The 21,222-nt window shown below is 40.5% G+C and overlaps 1 protein-coding gene across 19 annotated transcripts in view; it reads left to right on the top strand.

Moving 5' to 3' along the window:
- The window catches only part of EIF4ENIF1 (eukaryotic translation initiation factor 4E nuclear import factor 1), a 48,025-nt gene extending 27,734 nt beyond the window's left edge, over positions 1–20,291 (top strand). For 6 of the 19 annotated variants that reach the window (XM_072723268.1, XM_072723267.1, XM_025985994.2 and 3 more), the window contains exons 7-19: positions 117–292; positions 5,213–5,348; positions 5,562–5,741; positions 6,491–6,723; positions 9,486–9,557; positions 10,208–10,391; positions 11,311–11,390; positions 11,716–11,858; positions 15,202–15,286; positions 16,575–16,707; positions 18,196–18,540; positions 18,793–18,957; positions 19,533–20,291. In XM_072723268.1, coding sequence (XP_072579369.1) covers positions 117–292; positions 5,213–5,348; positions 5,562–5,741; positions 6,491–6,723; positions 9,486–9,557; positions 10,208–10,391; positions 11,311–11,390; positions 11,716–11,858; positions 15,202–15,286; positions 16,575–16,707; positions 18,196–18,540; positions 18,793–18,957; positions 19,533–19,774 — 2,174 coding nt within the window. In that variant the 3' untranslated portion in view covers positions 19,775–20,291. The remainder of the gene's footprint in view (positions 1–116; positions 293–5,212; positions 5,349–5,561; positions 5,742–6,490; positions 6,724–9,485; positions 9,558–10,207; positions 10,392–11,310; positions 11,391–11,715; positions 11,859–15,201; positions 15,287–16,574; positions 16,708–18,195; positions 18,541–18,792; positions 18,958–19,532) is intronic. The other 13 variants (XM_072723271.1, XM_072723270.1, XM_025985993.2 and 10 more) reach the window with 3 other exon arrangements.
- The last annotated feature ends 931 nt before the right edge of the window (positions 20,292–21,222 follow it).

The following is a 21,222-nucleotide window of genomic DNA, read 5'->3' as shown; positions in this document are numbered from 1 at the left end:
GTCTGCTTTTAAAGTTGTCTGTGGCTCTTTTGCACATGTGATGATGGCTGAGGCCACACAATAAGTCTAGAGCGGTTCACTTGATCAGACTATTTTTGTCCTGGTTTTGCTTTCAGGCATAGTCGAGTGCAATGGAGGAGTGGCCGAAGAGGATGAGGTGGAGGTCATCCTTGCACAGGAGCCTGCTGCTGATCAGGAAGTGCCAAGGGATGCCGTCTTGCCTGAGCAGTCCCCAGGAGAATTTGACTTTAATGAGTTCTTTAACCTTGATAAAGTGCCAGGCTTGGCTTCGGTGAGTGTAGCAGCACACTTAACAAACGAGGTGGAGCAACTATGGTTAAATTTGACCTGAGTATTAAGTATCTTTTTAAAGTATTGTTTTGCTAGATATTTGGGGAATTTTGGCTTTTATTCCTAAGTATCATTTGAGTTTTCGTGGCTTTGAGAGGCCTAGTGGCAATGACCAAGTGAGAATTCTGTACCAGTTACCTCTTTTTCTAGGCTGGTAGCGTTGGACTAAGAATTCTTCAGATGTGAAGAACATCATCTGCTTTTATTTTTAAGTAGTTAAGTATTTGTTATAAAGACTTGCTGTGGAGATGGATTTTTATAACTGGTGATTAGCATCATGCTGATCTGCATTCCTTGGGTAAGGTTGACTAGTTAAGTGGTAACTTTGTGGTGTGATGGTTCTGAAAACCTTTAGTGAAAAATACCTTGGAATACTATCAGTGTTGCTGTTAAAGTGTGAAGGTCCAGTCTTTTCTCCACTTTCAAAGTAGAAACAGTAAGACATTCCAAATCTTCACTTGCTACCTGCCCTTGCGCCTATATTCTCTTTGGTCCTTAGGGATTACTGTGGCCTCAACAAGTTGTAGAAAAGCTAGAACTCTGACCTGTGCATACAGAAATGAGATTGTTCTGTGGTTGTTGAAAGAATGCATAGAATCGTGATGAAACAATTTTTGGAGACATTTGGGGCACCTGCATGGCTCAGTCAGTTAAGCATCAGACTCTTGATTTTAGCTCAGGTCATGATCTCAGGGTTGTGAGATTGAGCTCCACAAGGGGCTCCACACTGGGCATGGAACCTGCTTAAGATACCCTCTCTGCCCCCTCCCCATCTCTCTCTCCCCCTTTAAAAAACAAAAAACCCACATTTGTCCAAAAAGCATCTCTGTTATAGAGGTCCCAATTACAATACCAATTACAGCAAATACATTTGACAGTCCTTTAAAATTGGTGGTTCGTGGAATTTAAATGACTCTTCGTCTTAACTGTAGCAGCTCCTTGTTTGATTATTGCATGAGCAGAGAGAACGGGGCATGACACAACAAAATAATATTGGCTCGTCTCCTTTGTCATTTGTGGCCCCAGTCCCCAAAAGATGGCCACGTAGCATAGGAGAGCAGACACAACATAGCACTGCTAGGAATAGGGTTATAGGTGAGTTCTAGGGCAGCATTTGAAATACTCTGTGATGAGAGACACAAGTTATATTTCCAGTCCATGAGAACCTATACTTTAGTATAAAATACAAAAGTCATGGCAGTGCCAAATTGCTATAAAGTTCTAAGCATTTACTTTGACTCTCTGAACTTGTCTCCATATTGTCCAAGAGTACATTTGTCTAGAGCATCCTTCAGGAGCTTGTGCAATGTGGCTCTAAATCAACTGACAGCTGTGTGGTTGGTTCTGTTCCTTAAGTTCTAGCAGCAATGTTAGCTGTAAGGCTCCCTAGCCAGATATCTCACTTATGGTCAGCTGGTCAGTAATAGTCCTTTGGCTCACCGGGAGCAGAAGGGTTGCATTTAGACAGAAGCTTAGTTTCCTTGGTGGAAAATTCTTTGCTTTTGAGGGGACATTAGTCACTTATTTTTCCCCTTCACTCTCTCAGGTGAAGTTTTCCCAGGAAAAGGTCAGAATTTATAAGCCTCTTCTTAGCTCCAAATGTGAGCACCTCTGAGACTTAACCCATGTGCCTACATAGAGGAAGAATTCAAAACCAAACTTTAAATAATAGGTAACATGCATAGAGTGCTGATTGCTTTAGGCTTTACATATAATAATGTCATCTAATCCTCACAAACCCTTGTAAATTAGGTTACTGTTTCCATTTTGCAGATGCGGAAACAGGCACAGAAGCTTAAATAACTTGCCAAAGTCACACAACCTAGTCGGTTGTAGATACTGAATTTTGATTCATGCAGTTTCAGTTAAGGATCTTTGTTTTTAATTCCTCATAACTATACTGCCACTAAAGCATCAAAGGAGGTATAGGAGCTTCACAGTATCTTATCTTCTGGCCCTCACCCTCAACCAAAATTTGGCTAAAGCTTGAGCAATAGTTGATACTAGGTTAGGAGGTCTCCATGTTTCTCATGAAGGTCCTGCTCATTAAGGTATATATTCTATGATTCACTTAAAAGCTAAACTGGGATCAGTTAAAAACAAATGCCCTTGAATGTGCTGTTAACTCTAATACTATGCTCAGTAAATGACCAATTAAGAAAAGTAAGAACTAGATAGGATTTGAGTATCACTTAACAAATATTATATAAAGTGTTTGAAATAGTACATGGTACTCAGTAAGCTCCGCCAGTGTTAGGTATTAATAGATAAAAACAGATTATATTTTAGGTTATGTTTATTGGCATAACTACACATTAGAAGTTGAAAGTCATAAAAATCTCAAACTGAACATTTGGATTACATGTGCAAGTAATTTTCGTTAAATAATTAAAAATAAGTTTATTTTAGATAGGATACGAGTCTTATTACAGTGCCTGACATATAACAGGTGCTTATTATGTTGAACGAAGAAAAAGGAAATGAAAGTGGAAATCGTAAACTGTTTAGAGTGATGAACAAAGACCATGGCGTAGAAAAATCCTGGCGGCGTAATCAAAAGTATGCTCAGAAGAAAATGTATAGCCTTAAGTACATTTTTACAAATCCCAAAAATCAAACTAGAGTGAAACAAATACAAAACTGTAGACATTTCCATAAAAGTGGAAGGTACACACACAAAGAAAGTGGAAGGTACTAGAAGAACACTGATCAGTAAAACCTAATAATTGAGAGAAAATATAGTATCTGTTTGACAGAATATGAATCATAAAATATGGCTTGTCTGAGTGACCTTGTTTGAAGGAGCAGGCTAACAGTTATAAGTTACCTTAAAATGTTATTTAAAAATGTAGAAAGAACAGTTTAAACATACCAGATTACAGTTCATAAGGCTCCTTTTCTTGACTAACTGATGGCTGCTGACAACACATTTGCAGAGGATGTCTTGACCAAGGAAGTCAGAGCAGCAGGTCCTCCCCTCCATTTTCTGTACCAAGCCAAGGTACAGGAAACCTAACTGCTGGTAGATCATCCCTTTGCTGTGTGGCAAAAATGACTGACTAGATAAATACTTTTTAGGATTTCTTTGGGGCTTAAAACACTTTAGCCTTTTGAAATTGGCATTTCCAATATATGTGTGTAAGAGTAACTTTGTTTTTACTGTTTATATTGTAGCTTATAATAGAACAGCTCTAACAGGAACAAAGTTGGTCACTGATCAGAATATGGAAATGACTTTCTCAACACTTACTCTCATATCTTTAGAAAATGTCCAGATACTTTATATTCACATTCTTTTTGTGTATCTTCTAACTTTTTTCATATACACTATGATCAGAGGAAATAAAAGGATTAAAATGCAAAGAGATATTGTTGCTATTTGTAAAATTCCAAATTCTTTTCAACGCTAAAACCTTCTTCATGGCTATAGCTTTTAGTTTTAAAATAATTCCTATTTATCCCTAAGGTTGTTATGTTTTAGGTACAATTCTCAATTTTTCACAGTAAAACACTTGCTAGTAATGCTTCTTATATTTTAATTATGATAAAAGTAGTACACTGGAAGGTCAGCATTATTTAAGGTGTGTGAGTCTACAAGTGAACAATTGAAACTGAATAATACCTCAGGAAATAGAAGTACCACAAGTAATGAATTAGTGTCATGGATTAAAATCTCTTATTCTTGTGTTCAAGAAAAGTATTTCATGGCTTACTTTGGGTACATTATGAGAAAATTCATATGAGAATAAAATAATTTAACCTGTTGCTGAATTTTGACCGGAAATTGTGGGTTCCAGTCTTTAGATAAAACAGTTGCTAAAATAAAATAAAATAAAATAAAATAAAATAAAATAAAATAAAATAAAAAATAAAACAGTTGCTAACTTTGCCACCTATGTACGAGTTTGGAGGAAAACTTATTTTCTGCTTATCATTGGTATAAAAATGAAAGTTTATGCCTGTTAGGATATGCCTCATTTTTTTGTACTAACATTTGTTTTATTTTGTCTTTTCTAAATATTGATAAGAACACTGCATAAGATCAATTTAGATATGTAACTGGATTTGTGATAGAATAGAATTGAAATACACCTTTTAATGCATCGATCTAGTTTTTAAGGATCGATCATGGAAATAACTATTATGAAATAGTGTTGAAATTATTTCTGATCATAGCACATCAATTAATTATCCTTACCAAACTGAAAACTATTGAGGTTGGATTTAAAAGAAAACAAATACCTGCAAGCTCCCTGTTAAGTTCAAACAAATATTAGAGATCAGTTAAAGTTCATCTTTCACATTCTGACACTTTCAGAACTTTGACTGGAATTACGATCTCTGTGTGCTTTACTTTTTAGTTTCTGAAATTCTCACCATTGAATTTTATCATGTTCATCACAACCTTGAGAAAGTTGAAGTTTGAAGCAAGGGCTTTCTTTCATCATCTCTCCATACTTGATATTTAGTTGAAGGCCACTAATCAGCTTGGCAGTGGAATGCTTTACTGTGGTGCTGATTTTGATTTTGAAACTATATCCTCTGAGAACATTAAGTAGTTCATGGACTTTCTAATGAGGCAAAGGATAAAAAGCCGAACATACTCTGTGACACAGAGGTTTTTCATTATATGCTTAGAAAGTATATGGTCAGTAATGCCCACCTTTGGGTTACTCAGAAATGACCCTGGAGGGGAAGAAAAATTAAAGATGTTGAAAATCATAAATTCTGCGGGTGTTTACCTTCAGGTCAGCAGCACCAAAGGAAGTTTCAAAGTAAGTGACCTTTTTTTAAAATTTGAATCTTGTTGTCCTTTTCACCTAGAAACCATCATCTTAGCTCCTTTTGTCTTTCCCTTTAGATGATAGAAGATGTTTTGGGAGAAGGATCAGTCTCTGCAAGTCGGTTCAGTAGATGGTTCTCTAATCCGAGCCGATCAGGAAGCCGATCCAGCAGTCTTGGGTCAACACCACATGAAGAACTGGAGAGACTAGCAGGTAAAATTGCTATAAATTCTTACTTTGAATGTGGATTTAAGCTTTCTCTGACCTGGTTCATCTTATCTTCATTAGTTAGGGTCCATTAAGATTTAAAAGGTCTCTGGATATCAAAAAGAAAACCCTTTAATTTGTGCCCATTTAATATTGTTGATATATTTCAGTGCTTTATTGGGACCAATCAATTACAAATGTATTTACTCGTAATATTAGGTCTGGAACAAGCAATCCTCTCTCCTGGACAGAACTCGGGGAATTATTTTGCTCCTATCCCACTGGAAGACCACACTGAAAATAAAGTGGATATTTTAGAAATGCTGCAGAAGGCCAAAGTGGATTTAAAACCTCTTCTTTCCAGTCTTTCTGCAAATAAAGAAAAGCTTAAGGAAAGCTGTAAGTGTTTATTAGAGTCTGCTTTAGGCATTTGAAGTGTGCATCTCAGTCTTAAGGCAGTTCGTTCTAACATACTGCTGTTTTCAAAGTTAAATCAATGGGTTTTATTTAATGTTTCATAGTTTTTATCAAACAGTACCACCTCCTTGAAATCTCTAGTCAGTGGGTCATGGGCTTCTCCTCCAAGTCTTCCTCCTTACCTAGTCTGGTTGTTACACTCCAGTCAATGCCGTAGTCCTCCTGGGCATAACTTGTCAGCTTCTCACACCTTTGCACCAGTCTGCCATGTTCTTGCTTAGGTCATGTGCCCTCAGCATAAACCTTAGTGACATAATGACCATAGTGAGGGTAGCAGTCTTGCTAACATAGAGCTACCTGGGAGTTTTGTCCCTGGTAACAGGTCTACAGAAGACTCATTATGAGAGGTCCTCCTGCAGGATGCACATTAGGATTTTACCAAGTCTTAAAGCACAACACCCAATGGTGTGGTCCCCCAGCTTCTAGCATCTAAACATTCTAGGTTTATTTTATGCCCTCTCTTACTAAGTACATAATTGTGGCTTTATTTCCACTGAGTAGCCATGGTTTTAAGAGTCTTCAGTTTGCCTATTTTTGACATCAGCCTTTTCTGACAGCCTCCCTTCAGCTGTGAAATAAATTATTTTCACTTTAACCATCATGGTAGCCAAAGAGAATTCCTACCACATATTCACTTGCTTGGCTTCATGTAGATTTTCTCAATCTTTCAGCGCATTCAGGAGTTGTGCTGTCAGTGGAAGAGGTAGAAGCAGGGCTCAAGGGCTTGAAGGTGGACCAGCAAGTGAAGAATTCGACTCCCTTCATGGCAGAACACTTAGAGGAGACCTTGAGTGCTGTAACCAGCAATCGACAGCTTAAGAAAGATGGAGATATGACTGCATTCAACAAACTAGTGAGCACCATGAAGGCAAGTGGAACTTTGCCTTCTCAGCCCAAAGTCAGCGTAAGTATTTGGCACAAACCCCAGCCTTTTTTCCTTTTCCCTTTTTCTATTCCATTTCCCACTATAATAAATGGACTTAAAAAATGGTATCCTGAGTAAGTTGGAAGTTCTTTAATAGTCATTTGGTCCTTAATGCTTTTGTGTGTTCTTTAATTATTACTGTGCTATTTGTTACTAGAAAAAGCAAGCTGTGGTTAATCCATATGTTTTATGGGTGACGGTATAAAGATTGAAAGATTTGGATATAACTTTAAGTCGCTGCTTAAAAAGGTATAAAAACATCTTTTTGAGTGCACTTCAGAGAAAGTTTTTTGTTTATTCAGCTACTTAAGCCAAAATAACTCACCATATTTTTAGATTGAAGTCTTTTCACTTTTTTTTTTTTTTTTTTTTTCTTTTCACATTTTTAAATCACTGTTACATACCTGGAATTACCTGCTTTCTTGATTAGGCAGTTGGCAGTTCTATGTATCATTTGTAAAATACCTATGATGAGTATTTTTCAGGATAGCTGCATTCTGTCAATTTATTAAATAAAAGAGCTGTGACTCGTAAAAACATTTTGGGGTGCGAAATTGGGTTATGCGGTGACCAAATGTCAATAAACACAGGTGTGTATCAAATACTGGTCTTTATCATAACACATTAGCGGTGACTCTCAGCCATGGCCTTTGTGTCAGTATTGCTGTCCCTTGATGATACAAGGTGAGAGAGGAAACTGGGCAAACCTGAAAAAAACATTTAAAAAAAAGATTTATTCTTGTTGCTAAGTTACAGCAAATTTATTAAACGGAGTTTTGCCTCTTGTTTTCTCCTAACATCTCTTCTGGGAACTACAAGTTGGTCATGATTCATTGTGCCTTGTACCAAAGGAAGGCAACTGGTATTTTATATTTGACCAGCAGTTGGTGGTAGATGCCAACAGAGGTACCATTGTTCCTGGCCTGAATGCCAGGACCGACATCTACCTCTGAAAGGAGGCATCTCAAGTAGACTAATTTCTTTGTATCTGACCACACCATGCCAATTATAGGGGAATGTTTCCCTTAAACCACTGTCATAATGAATTACTTGAGTTATTTCCATACAATGAATTATTATAGATATTTTCAAATGAGGACCAGATTAAAAGATCACAAGCTATCCTTTTTTCTTGCTCATGTGTGTTTTGGTGATTAGGTGCTTGTAAGCAGCTTGGGTCAAATCTTGTAAGTAGCTTCTTTTAGTGTGAATGAGTAGAGAAGTGGGAGCAAGGGAACTCAATAATTTACCTGATGTTTTAAATATTTTGTTTCAGATACAATGCTAGGGTTTGAAATCCTGGGCTGTGAGGGTAACTGATGTTGAGGTTTTAGTGCTCTGAAATATATGTGGCTAAGGCAGTGAGCCTCAAACACCTCTTTGGGATGGATGATATAATTTAAGTTGCTACACAAAAAGTAACACAAACCTAGAAAAGAAAGCACCAAGGAAAATAATGTAATAAACACACCAATATTATCCCAAAACATTGCTTGACTTGCATGTTATTGTTAAGTCATGGTCTGTTCTAAAATCAAGTCTGCAATCACTATGGCTGTGTGTGTGTTGTATACTATTTCTGATCTGCCTCCATCTGTTTAGGTTCAATCATACTGTTTCATCACCAAAATAGGACATGTTGGTTCAATCTAAACTCTATTTCAAATTGAATTGTAGAGACTCTGCCGTCCAAATGTAGTAAGCCATGTAGTATAAAGCTGCCCATTTTTGTAGGTGGAATTAAATGACTCTTGAGGACATTGCTTATTAAAATCAGGGGATATGTAGGTGGCTTAGGTGGTTGAGCATCCGACTCTTGATCTCCGCTCAGATCTTGATCTCAGGGTCTTGATTTCAAGCCATGCATTGGGCTCCACACTAGGCATGAAGCCTACTTACCAAAAAAAAAAAAAAAGAAAGAAAGAAAGAAAAAGAAAAAGCAGTCCTAATTCTAAAACCGCAATAAAACTCTGGGCTATCTTTGGGCTCTTTGTCACACCTGAGGACATTGCTGTGGACCTCTGCATCTTCACCTAGTGGAAGGCGAACTGTACCAGAGAAAGCACTTCAGGCAAAGCTAAATGGGCACAAGGATGTCCTAAAGTGAAGGAGCTAATTTCGGTTGGATAACTGCTACTGCTTTAAAAGAATAAAGAGCTGGAGGATCTGAATTTTGCCCTGTGAGACCCATTTTGGAACAGCTTGTTTAAAAATAATAACGTTTAAATTTCCTGAAATATGAAACTCTGAAATATAACAATTCTGGCCAAACTTTTGTGTTATTTACTAGTTTTAAACTGCCATCTGTGGTTGATAAATCTTATTTCAAAGATAATGCATAGCAAAGGTTGCCTTGAAAATTAAAATCTATAAATTAGTTTCCTACTTGTGGCTTCTTAGGAGTGCTCCTCTATTTCACCATTTTCTTTCTCCCTTCTTTTGGTCGCAGTGTTAGAAACAGTGAAATGCACTAGGGTTACCACAGGGAGGAAAAGACCATCTGAGAGTCTCTGAGTGAACTTTGTATGTGCATGTGAAGATTCTTTGCATTTCCAGATCTTTGGACCTGTGTGATGAGCAAGTGGAACAAGTGGATCTAAGTTAGTTTTCTGTGCCTTGGATATCATTCTGCTTAAGTGCCAACTCCCTGGGGAGTTTTTAATGCTTTCTTGTAGTCCCCGGTGAACCTGTAAGTTAAGTGTGTAAGAAGGTTAAAACCAGTTTTCCTTTGACTTTTTTAGCGAAACCTTGAAAGCCATTTGATGTCCCCTGCTGAGATTCCAGGCCAGCCTGTCCCTAAGAACATCCTGCAGGTACTTCACCATCTTACACCAAGGCCTTGGAGTCCTGAACACTAGTCCTTTGTTTTTTTGTTTTTTAAGATTTTATTTATTTATTCATGAGAGACACAGAGAGAGGCAGAGACAGGCAGAGGGAGAAGCAGGCCCCATGCAGGGCGCCTGACGCAGGACTCAATCCCGGGTCTCCAGGATCACGCCCTGGACTGAAGGTGGTGCTAAACTGCTGAGCCACCAGGGCTGCCCCAACACTAGTCCTTTGAACTGGTTTTGTGTAGTGGTCCAGCTTTGGGCCTTAGAGAATGATCCGTGCGGCCTGGCAATCGAAGATAGTGTTGTTGCCAGACCTAGTTCTGTGTTGCTGTTAAACTCATCATGGGGTGGGGAGGTGGCTGAAGATAACAAAGTAAGCCTTGATTTCCAGTTTACAGGTTTCAGTTTCTATAGAAATTTAAAATATCTAACCTATATTTGTAGCACTAACTTAAAGCAAATGTTGCTACCTGAACGATGAGAGAAGTGTGTTGCATGTACATGTGCCAAGTCCTTCAGTGGAGCATGAGGGAGATTCATCGTTGGCTTCCAAAAGTTAATCCATAATTCACAGCCTCTGACTAGGAAAAAGAACTTGGTTTGTTCACAGGGATGACTTTTTCTGCCCTTAGGAACTTCTGGGTCCACCAGTTCAGAGACCTGCTTCTTCCAATCTTCTGAGTGGCCTTATGGGGAGTTTGGAACCTACAACACCTTTACTGGGCCAAAGAGCACCCTCTCCTCCCTTGTCACAGGTGTTTCAAACACGAGCAGCCTCAGCAGACTACCTTCGTCCTAGAATACCATCACCAGTTGGTAAATGTTGTGCTTAGATGTCTGTCCGTTCTCCCCCCAACCCTCTACAAAGGTCATACTTGTCCCCTAGAATTGGTGAAGTCTTTTTCATGGGCATCCTTGAAGAGTTTAAAAAGAAATGTGTGAATTTTTGTGCTTTTTGGGGGGGGCGGGAGGTGAGGTACAAGATTGGAAGATAGTTTATCTGGCTGCCCTTCTAGATAAATATAGGCGTTTTTTTTTTTGTTTGTTTTTTGTTTTTTGTAAGATTGATCAAAATTGTATACATTGGATGTAGCTCTTTAGTCTTTTTCCTTATTTTGGGAATTCAATTCAAAGATAATTTGGCTTCCGAGGTTTTTCCTTGATAGAGGAGAAGTCAGGGTAATGGCTCTCTACCAACCTAATGAAGTTGGTACACAACCAATTGTGAGGTTTCATGGCTAATACAGAATGTGAATAGAAGAAGCACTTCCAGAAGTGTTGGACTTAGCATAAGTGTTGTGCAGATTCTCAGTGTTCCTGTCACCCTGGACCACTTTAGGCTGCTCGCCACTCTGGCTCAGGCCAATCTTGAGAGTAAGTTTTTATAGTAGTCCTTCCTGGACTCTCCTTTGGTTATCAGCTGGCTCGGCGACAGTGAGCCAAATCACTGACTAGAAAAGCACTTTTCTCTCAGAGGTCTCAGTTTTGAAGGGGACAAAGCTGACAGCTTAATGGGGTAGATGGATACACCAGCAATTTGGGTCATTAATGCTCTAATTAAGGTCCACATAGGACAGTGTAGGGGCACAGAAGAAGAGGGACATTGTCAGCCTGGAGTCAGTACTTGCTTGAAAGAGATGGTGTTCAATAAGCAGCAGCATGTACTAGTGATAATACCTCTCTAATGGATGTGTGCTGTCTTGATACTCACTGATACTGCCAACTTTCCCATCAGGTTTCACACCAGGACCACAGCAGCTACTCGGAGATCCATTCCAAGGCATGCGCAAGCCCATGAGCCCTGTCACGGCCCAGGTCTGTCTGAACTTTTTCTCTAAGTTTTTTGCTTGCTTTTCATCCTTATTATTGACTGTGGGATGGAAAATTGTTGCAATGCTTGGAAGTGGTTTTGAACTACAATTTGAGCTCAGTAAATGCTAGAAAATTGGTGAACAATTAAAGTCCTACTTTATTAAAATCCTGTTCAGTGGATGGCAGCACAATTTAGTCAAGTTCGCAGTGCCTCATTTCTCTCAGCTGCTGCTTAAATATACCTTTCTAAGAGTGAAGAGAGACCTCTGTAGAAAGTGTATTGACTATCCTCATTTTTTTCTGATCTTCCTGTGCCCCCTCTATTCAGCAGATGAGCCAGCTAGAATTGCAACAGGCAGCTTTGGAGGGGCTGGCCCTGCCACACGACCTTGCAATGCAGGCAGCAAACTTTTACCAACCTGGTTTTGGCAAGCCACAAGTGGACAGAACCAGAGACGGATTCAGAAACAGGTAAGTTACTAACTAATCCTACCCTTGTGGGGATCTGTAAATTAGTTTCTACAGATAAACAAGTTAGTTATCCACAGTAAAACTACACCGACACATTTGCACAGTGTATGGTGAGAATTCCATCTCCAAGTGTGCAGTCGAGGAAGCAGTATGATTGAATTCTGCAGGGGCATAGGCTTTTCATTCTATATAATTTTATTTATATTCTTGATTTAAAGGATTCATTTTTACAAATGTAGCTAGCTAGCATAGCTCCTTATTTCTTGTTACAAGATGATGAAAAGTAAAACTCCACCTAGCTTCCTCCCCTACAGATTCCTTGTTTAATTACCAAACTGTCCTTTGATGCATATTTGCTATTTGTTGGTCAAAGCTATTAACAAATGAACACTAGCTTCACTCTCCTCCTCTTCCTTCCTATAGATGCAGCAAGTAGTAAAATGAATCATAAATTAGAGGAAAGGGGTGACACTACTGTTCTTTTTGTAAAATAAAACAGAAAACTGCGCTAAACAAATGTATAGCTTATTACAAGACAAACTCCTTTGTTAGCTACCAGAAGCTCCCTATGTGCCCTGTCCCAGTAATACCTCTTCCCTCCCTCAGATGCATCCAGCCTTTAAAAGTAAATATCAAAAAAATAAAAATATTAAAATATTTTTTTAAAAAAGTAAATATCCAGGTACTTGGCTGGCTCGGTCAAAACGTGTGAACTCTTGGGCACCTGGGTGGCTTAGTGGTTGAGCATCTGCCTTTAGCTCAGGTCATGATCCTGAGGTCCTGGGATGGAGTCCTGCATCAGGCTCCCTGCCTGGAGCCTGCTTCTCCCTCTGCCTATGTCTCTGCCTCTCTCTGTGTGTCTCTCATGAATAAATGAATAAAATCTTAAAAACAAAAACAAAAAAAAAGCATGTGAACTCTTGATCTTGGGGTTGTAAGTTCAGGCCCCGTGTTGGGTATATGGATTACTTAAAAAAAAAAAAAAAAATTTAAGTAAATACCACCTTCATCTTTTCAGTTTTATCACCAAAATGTTTATCCCTGAACATTAAGTCCTTCTCATTCTGTATACCTGGTAATTAAGAAGTACTTAGTTTTGATATGACTCTTAAAACTGTCATATCAGTGTCTCATTGTCTTGCTCCAGCTGGTTTTATGTGCTGACACTTTCAGAAAACGTTGAAACCAGTAAGTACCCTGTATCGTTGCATAAACATATTCTATATATAGTAGTTCTCAGCCTAAACAGAGAGCTCAGGTCTGGTCTGCTGAGTCCCTCACTGGATGTCTCTCTGTAGCATAATATAGTTTAAGAATTGACTTGATTTATTGACTTTTTTTTAAAGATATTATTTATTCATGAGAGATAATGAGGGGCAGGGGCGGGCAGACACACAGGCAGAGGGAGAAACAGACGCTATGCAGGGAGCTATGCAGGGAGCCCAATGCTGCACTCTATCCCAGGACTCCGGGATCATGTCCTGAGGCAAATGCAGAGGCTCAACGGCTGAGCCACCCAGGTGGCTCCCAATGGAGCCATGCCTTAGCCACCCAATCAGTTTATTGATTTTCAAAGCACTTTTGATATCCAGAATTTTATTTGCTTTTGGCATTAATCCTGTGAGGTACATGGTATAAATAACAGCATTTTACAGATATAGAAACTCAGATTTTTTTTTTTTTTAAATGCGAACTCCTCAAAACGAATAAGTAGACCTAAGTCGGTGTCAGCAGAACTTTCATGCTGTTTCATGAATGTCTCATTCATCAAATGTCAGCCTCTTGGGCCCTCCCTAAACACCCATGTACACTTGTATCCCCCCGAACAGACCTACCTTTCTCCTTGTCTTTTTTTTTTTTTTTTAATTAACACCTTCTGGGTTACTATTTATTTTTGTCTTTCTGCCCATAGTAACCCCTCTATCCTGCAACCAAAAAAATGAGGCCAGAGATTTTTTTGTCTGTTTTGTTTATTGCTGTATGCCTTGCGCTTTCGCCCAGTGTCTAGCACATAGCAGGTGCTCAAGTATGTTCATCCGAAGGAATAAATGCTAGGTTGTGCAGAACCACCAGACTTGAGGATTTCCTCCAGATCTCTCAGTACTGCTGACCTGTTTCTCCCTCACTATTCTCTTCAGATTCTCAGTGTGGCAGCAGCAGGGCTTACCTGGACAGGCTGGAAAGAAGCCATGGGTTTAGGATTTTCATCTGCTTATGATTTAGGAACTCCCAGAATCACTGACTAAGGCTTTGGCCCTCGTGGTACAAGGTCCAACAGCTAAAATGCAGCAAATTCTCATTAGCCAGTGAGCTCCTATAATTCTTCTCTCAGCCTTTTTACATCTTCATCAATTGTTTCCTGTTTTCTCCAAGTGAAGGGAGAATGAGTTAGAATGGGGAAAAAAGGAAAGTCTGTTCTTTTAAGCTTAACTTGGGAGGCCTGGTATCAACCTTGTGTGTGGACCAGGAGTGATGGGCAATGCTGCATATGATTGGGTCTTGGAATAGCTGAAACTCTTGACTCTTGGTCCTCTAATTTGAAACAGTGTCTTACATAGCATCAGTTCAGTGCCAGGCCCTGTGCTCGTCAGTATTGCTGCCTACTCTCTGGAGCACAGCCTTGCCCACAGAATGAAGGCTCTTAGCCTGCCCCACCGGCACAATCTACAAATAAACCATATACCAGCCCTGGATAACCCTACGTTCCCAAGGCCTTGTACCTGATCCTTCTACCAGAGTCCTCATTCTCCACCTTGAGCTTTCTCATTGGTCACACTCAATTTAATGCAGCTCCTTCCCAGAGAAGCTTTCCCAGAGTCCCTTCGGGAGGAGTTTCGTGTCACTCCTGTACCTCGTTTTCCCATTCCATCTTCTTGTTAATCTTATATGTACATGCCTTAGTTTGCCCTGGCTTAGTGTCTCCCCACTAGACAAGAGTTCCTGCAAGGCCCAGAATCATGTTTAAGGTTTTGTCTTCCCTCAGAAATTAGCATGTGGTTTTCATATGTTATGCACTTAATAAATGCTTGGGAAATTGAAATGGATGAGGGAAATGGGATATTAAAGTCCCAGGCTGGGATGCCTGGGTGGCTCAGTGGTTGAGCGTCTGCCTTCAGCTCAAGGCCTGATCCCAGAGTGCCGGGATCGAGTCCCACGTCGGGATCCCTGCATGGAGCCTGCTTCTTCCCCCCCTGCCTGTGTCTCTGTCTCTCTCTCTCATGAATAAAATAAATAAAATCTAAAAAATAAAGTCCTAGGCTGCTCTTGAGTATTCTAGTCTTTGGTTTTAGGATTTGGAGTTTGAGCAACTTGGAGCTCATACTGATACTTGGTTTGTTCACAGGCAACAGCGAGTGACCAAGTCACCAGCACCCGTGCACCGAGGGAATTCCTCTTCCCCTGCCCCTGCTGCCTCCATCACAAGCATGGTCAGTGACCTTTGCTTCTGTGAATGACTTCAGGGCTTCTCCATTTCCTTGTGCCTGTGTCTTATCACTGTGTACCCCAAAATGTCCATAAGTGCCTTCCATAGGAATAACTGACCTAATAGTCTTTCATACCTGCTTATTTATTAGATATTTCCCTTTCAGGATACATTCTAACTCTTAAGGATTTTTGTGAAGCCCCTACATTGGGGAAAGTATGTTTCACCAGATAGAGGAATATGGGTTAGAACTTACAAGGTGATATAATGCGTTTAAACAAATGAACAATTGGAGTAGAGATTGGAGAGGATGATAGGAGTGAAACAGGATGTGAGCTAGATGGGGTGAACTGGTTGGATCTTGCGGAATCCAGTGAAACATGGTACAGACTTCACAGATTCAGATCTGTGATATGAATTAAAGCTAGGACAAAGGAGTTTGCTTATTTGTAGTGATAAATCTAGTTTTACAACTGATGCATATTAGCTGTTTTTGTTTGGTTTTGAAGTTTTATCCCCTAGAAACCTGTATCATCTAGTCAAAGCTGATAGACAAGAGGAAAATCTGTTACTCTGCTTCAGGACCCCAAGTGGATCTTTGCACCAAGTACTTTGAAGACAGGATCTGAAGGGTTTCTTTGTTCATAATTCATGCCCTTTCTCATGCCATCAGTTATTTAGGGTTAGTGACAAAGTCACATGCACAATAAAATCATCAAAGTAAAAATGAGCAGTGAAGAGTTGGGAACAAATGACCCCAAATGGTGAATCCTAGGGGCTGAGGAGAATATTTAGATAATTGAATTTTCTGGTAGCCAAGGTAAGATGGGATACATTAAGAGTAAGAGAAATTTGGGTTCTGCAGTTGTTCTGAACTGTCCTTTCCCAGCAGGCAGACTCTTGCTCTAGGGTATACTTCTGGCCATGTTCCTCCCTGTTCTCAGACTAATCCCGGGCTGGGGAAATGACTGAAGCAGAGACTGCATAGGTAGGCCCCTATCACCACAGACATAGATGGGTAGGTTGAAGCTCTGTGCTTTAACTACCTTTGTGCTAGAGCTAAAGGTCTTGATGAAAATGCGATGTGAGCAAGGGATGACACACTTGGGGCACCATCTATTTGGCCCACCCTGTTTCTTTTCCTCCAGCAGCTAGACACCAGAACATTGGAGTTGGTCTCTGCCACATGTAGCCAATAAGGGGATTCTTCACTTTGTTGAGTAGTTTAACCAGTTAAGCCTGGCTTTAGGAAAGGCATTTAGAGAACATGCTAATACTGTTTTTCTCTGCAGCTTTCTCCTTCCTTCACCCCTACCTCAGTGATTCGTAAGATGTATGAGAGCAAAGAGAAAAGCAAGGAGGAGCCGGCATCTGGAAAAGCAGCTCTTGGTGACAGTAAAGAAGACACTCAGAAGGCTAGTGAAGGTACTGCAGAGCCGTTGAGGGTGTGCTGCCTAAGAAAGTATGTGATAGAGCATGGGCTTAAGTGTTAATCAGCTGACCTGATTCTCTGCAAATCCCTGTGCAAAGCCCCTCCCTTCCTGCTTTGGACCACAGTTCAGTGTCTGACCGTGAGAAGCATTATAGCAGCTCATAATTTCTTAGCCCTTGAAATTCTGACCAATCTAATAGTGGTATTAGTGCTAGTATGAGGAAGAGTGAGTTTTAGTTTAGAATCTATATTGGGGCTTCTTTTTGTTGCTTAAGATTATTCATGAGAGACAGAGGGGCGGAGACATAGGCAGAGGGAGAAGCAGGCTCCCTGTGGGGAACTTGATGTGGGACTCCATCCCAGGACCCCAGGATCACAACCTGAGCTGAAGGCAGAAGCCAACCGTGAGCCACCCAGATGTCCCTATTGGGGCTTCAAAGTTAAATTATTAGTATAATTATTTGGCAAATTAATGTGGTACAACCAGTTTTACTTCTGAAACATTCTCTCTAGTCTATGGAGACTGTATCGAACAAAATCTGTACAATGGGTGAAGCATAAAGTGTGGAGAGCCTTTTGGAAGTATATAGAAAAGGGCGCCTGGGTGGCTCAGTTAAGTATCCAGCTCCTGATTTCAGCTTAGGTCATGCTCAGCTCAAGAAGCTTGCTTGAGATTCTCCTTCCCCCTGTGCCCACCGTCGTCCCCCCCCCCCCGACCCCGCTTGTGTGGTGGCATTGGATGCACTCTGTCTCCCCTCTCTCACGAAATATTTTTTTTTTCTTTTTTAAAGGAAGTATATAGAAAACCGTGAATGAGGTTTTTAGGAATTGGAGTTGGGACTATCAAGGATGTGAAATAGGTTCTAGTAAGTTAGGTTTACACATGTCTGTAATACTGGTCTGAGAGCTTTTTGCTGTGAGAAAGCTTCTGGAAAAAGGAAATCCTATTGGTCCCACTAAAAGGAGTTCACATTCCTTCACTAGACTATTATTTCTGTTGTAATGGATTTGTATAATTTTATACTTTTATTTGATCTTTCCCTTAGGCTTAAAAAGCAGGTTAATCCCAGGCATTGACCAGGGCACAACTAGCTCCCACACAGATCTGAACCACAACCATATGGGCAGGCAGAGCAAGGTGCCTAAATTAGACCACCAGGCCTTAAGCCAGGCTCACTTGCCCATAGCTATTCCTGGGTTGAGAAGTTTTTAAGAAAAATAAACTTTGTTCCAGCAATGTATTTGGAGACTAGAAATCTTAGGGTCTAGTTCCAGTTCTGTCCCTAACTACCCCTGTGACCTTAACTAGGCCTGTTCATAAGACATATGGTGGTTCCTATGATAAAATCCTCTAAATTTGCTGAGGGGATCAAATAAGGATTATAAACTTTTTAAGAAATGAGACTTGCTAGATCACTGGGAAGAACATGTTTGAGAGAAGTTTGCCAATACCAAAATATTCTCTGTCTGGGTCCTTACAGAGAATCTGCTGTCATCTAACTCTGTGCCCAGTGCTGATCGTGACTCTTCTCCTACTACAAATCCCAAACTTTCAACGTTGCAGCGGTCTTCGTGTTCTACCCCACTGTCTCAAACCAACCGTTACACCAAAGAACAAGATTATCGACCTAAAGCAACTGGGAGAAAAACCCCCACCTTGGCATCCCCAGTTCCAGGAACACCTTTTCTCCGACCTGTCCACCAAGTTCCCCTTGTCCCCCATGTCCCAATCGTTCGGCCTACTCACCAGCTTCACCCAGGGTTGGTCCAGAGGATGCTGGCCCAGGGAGTACATCCACAGCATCTTCCAAGTTTGCTCCAAGCTGGTGAGTTTCTCACCTAGCAGGACAGCAGTTGCCAGAACTGATGATATACTATACTGTAAGAGGTTTTTTATCCCTCAAAAAAGTGTTGCTAGAATTTTCTGATGGGCAGTGGGTCGAATCCAAACTGTCCCTTTAAAGGTGAAGAACCTAGCATAAGCATTGTCAATTAAACTTTGTAAATCAACAAAGGTTAAAAATTTCCAGATTACTTCTCACCAGTTTTGTTTTGTTTTTTTTTTCCATGCCCATCAGGTGTGCTTCCTCCTGGAATCGACCTGACTCCTTTACAGGGAATATCTGGCCCAATCCTGAGTCAACCCTTTTACCCTTTACCTACGGCTAGTCACCCTCTCCTAAACCCTCGCCCTGGGACACCTCTGCATCTGGCAATGATGCAGCAGCAACTACAGCGCTCAGGTAGGTTCAGAAATGGGCCAGGGGAGCTGGGGGTGGCCTGAATAGGCTTAAAGCTTTTGGACCAATTTCCAGTGGAAACACAATTCTTTAATTTATCCTGACAAAATTGGGTAAGGGGATAGCCAGAGAATAGGATGAAGTAAACCAACCTCTATGGGATTTGGAATTTCTCTCCCTATAAAGACAGTGGGAGAGCTGACTATGCTCTGGCATATTTTTGCCGTCTGCCTCTTAGAGAAGGCTGAGAATCCTGACAGGTTTAGCATAGACACTGTCCAGAGTAGATGCCCTCTCACTATCTAATGTTAGTACTTCTGTGATGTGGCTGCTTGTCGTGGGAAGGAATGGTCATGTCATTTAGGATGGCTTCTCAATACAGATGGTTTTTGAATAGCTTTGCTTTCCAAGGTACTGTATTCCGGCATTTCGTAAAGGAGTTAAAGAAACCCTAGAATAAACCCTCCAGTAAAGAATTTTGTTTGGAATTTTATGGATAAGATTTGAAATGAGGCAAGGCCTGATACAGAACTACTTTCCCCCACATGCTCTGAATGATAACCTTCTTATCCCCATAGTTCTTCATCCTCCAGGCTCTGGTTCCCCGGCAGCAGCTGTCAGCATTCAGACAACCCCTCAGAATGTGCCCACCAGGTCAGGCCTGCCCCATGTGCACTCCCAGCTGGAACATCGCCCCAGCCAGAGGAGCAGCTCCCCAGTAGGCCTTGCCAAATGGTTTGGCTCAGATGTGCTACAGCAACCCCTGCCCTCCATGCCTGCCAAAGTCATCAGTGTAGATGAATTGGAGTACCGTCAATGAACAGGGCAGGCAGGCTCACCTATGCCTGGACCTATGGTGGCACCCTGATTAGGACTCTGCTTCCTCATCTCGGGTTGGTTTACGGACTTTCACTTTGGAGCACTCTGCAAAACTATTTAGGGAAGCCCAGGCACCTGGTGTGGTCTGCACTGACAGAAGGATCTTAACCAAGTGAATGGAGCCTACATGGTCTGAATCCAGGATGCAGTGTTGCTATCAATCCTGGAAATAGTCTTTTTTTTTTTTTTTGTAAGATATGTGAATGAAGTGTTGGTGTCTTCACCAAAAGGTGGCACCTAAGGGTTCTGAGGAAATAAATGTATAGACCCTATGTACAGACTTGTGTATAAACAACTTTTGTATATACATAGAGGATAGCTTTTTTGAACTTATACAGCTGTACATAAAAGTAGCTGATACTAGTTAAGCCTGTGTCAACATTTTTTTTTTCCACTTGTACATTTGGGACTTTTTCTTTTGGTTGATTAAAGTTGCATATGCTAAGTGTGTGAATGAACTTAATGGCTTGTGTTTATTTCTTGCTGAATTCATTCCTTCTCATTTACAACCAGCTGACCTGTGAGGTTCAGTAGTGAAATGATCTTAAGTTTTAATTTTCTTTGAAACTCAGAACTGAACTCTTGGTCTCATTTAGAAGGAAGCAACACGGGCTGCCTTTTTTGAGCCTTATCGACCCAAATGGCTACTTAATTAAGCTGGACCTACCCTACAGGAAGCCTTGTGGTTAACACCAGACTATAATGTGTACTATCATAGATTAAAACCACCTAGTAAAAACAATTTATTGGGTAATCGTGTGTATGGTAGTCTCTCCCAAACAAATCCACATTTACTGGGGTAAAAGTGATGAATAGTCTGTTGGCATCCTGTACTCCAGCTCGAAGCTCCCTCTAAAGAAAAAACAGGACCTGAGAGTTCTCATTCAACCCATTAATGTCTTTCATATCAAACTGCCCTCAAGACTGATATGTTAGTGGATTCCTTGTGTTTTATATCTTTCCTCAGCTCAGTTATTTTCATTCCCCTTAACTACATATGCACAGCATTAGAGAAGAGGCTTCTACCAGAATACTATACGTATGTATGATCTTTAGTCTCCTGACTGGAGTTTTTTCAGTCCTACTCTAAGGTAATAAATCTTTCTCAAACTCAGTTTGTCCTAGTTCTCAACACTTGTCCACCAAAGCTACTCTGATTCATACTAGAGAATCAAAGAATGAGGTGGTTCTCACAGGTGAAGGCCAAGGTAATTGGATTTTGACTACAAGGGTAAAAAAAGCCTGAGTTTTCAGTGTTAGGTGTGTTACTTATAAACCTGGAGCTGCCCACCCTGACTTAGTACTTCCAGGAACATAAACTAGGTTGCCTTTCAGCAGAACCTGGCTTTGAGGATTGAGCATGAGGTCTCTTACTGATACTTTATCAGT

This window comes from Vulpes vulpes, chromosome 10 (genome assembly GCF_048418805.1).
Source record: "Vulpes vulpes isolate BD-2025 chromosome 10, VulVul3, whole genome shotgun sequence".
NCBI classification, from domain to species: Eukaryota; Metazoa; Chordata; class Mammalia; order Carnivora; family Canidae; genus Vulpes; species Vulpes vulpes.
This window is presented reverse-complemented; position numbering and strand designations above follow the sequence as displayed.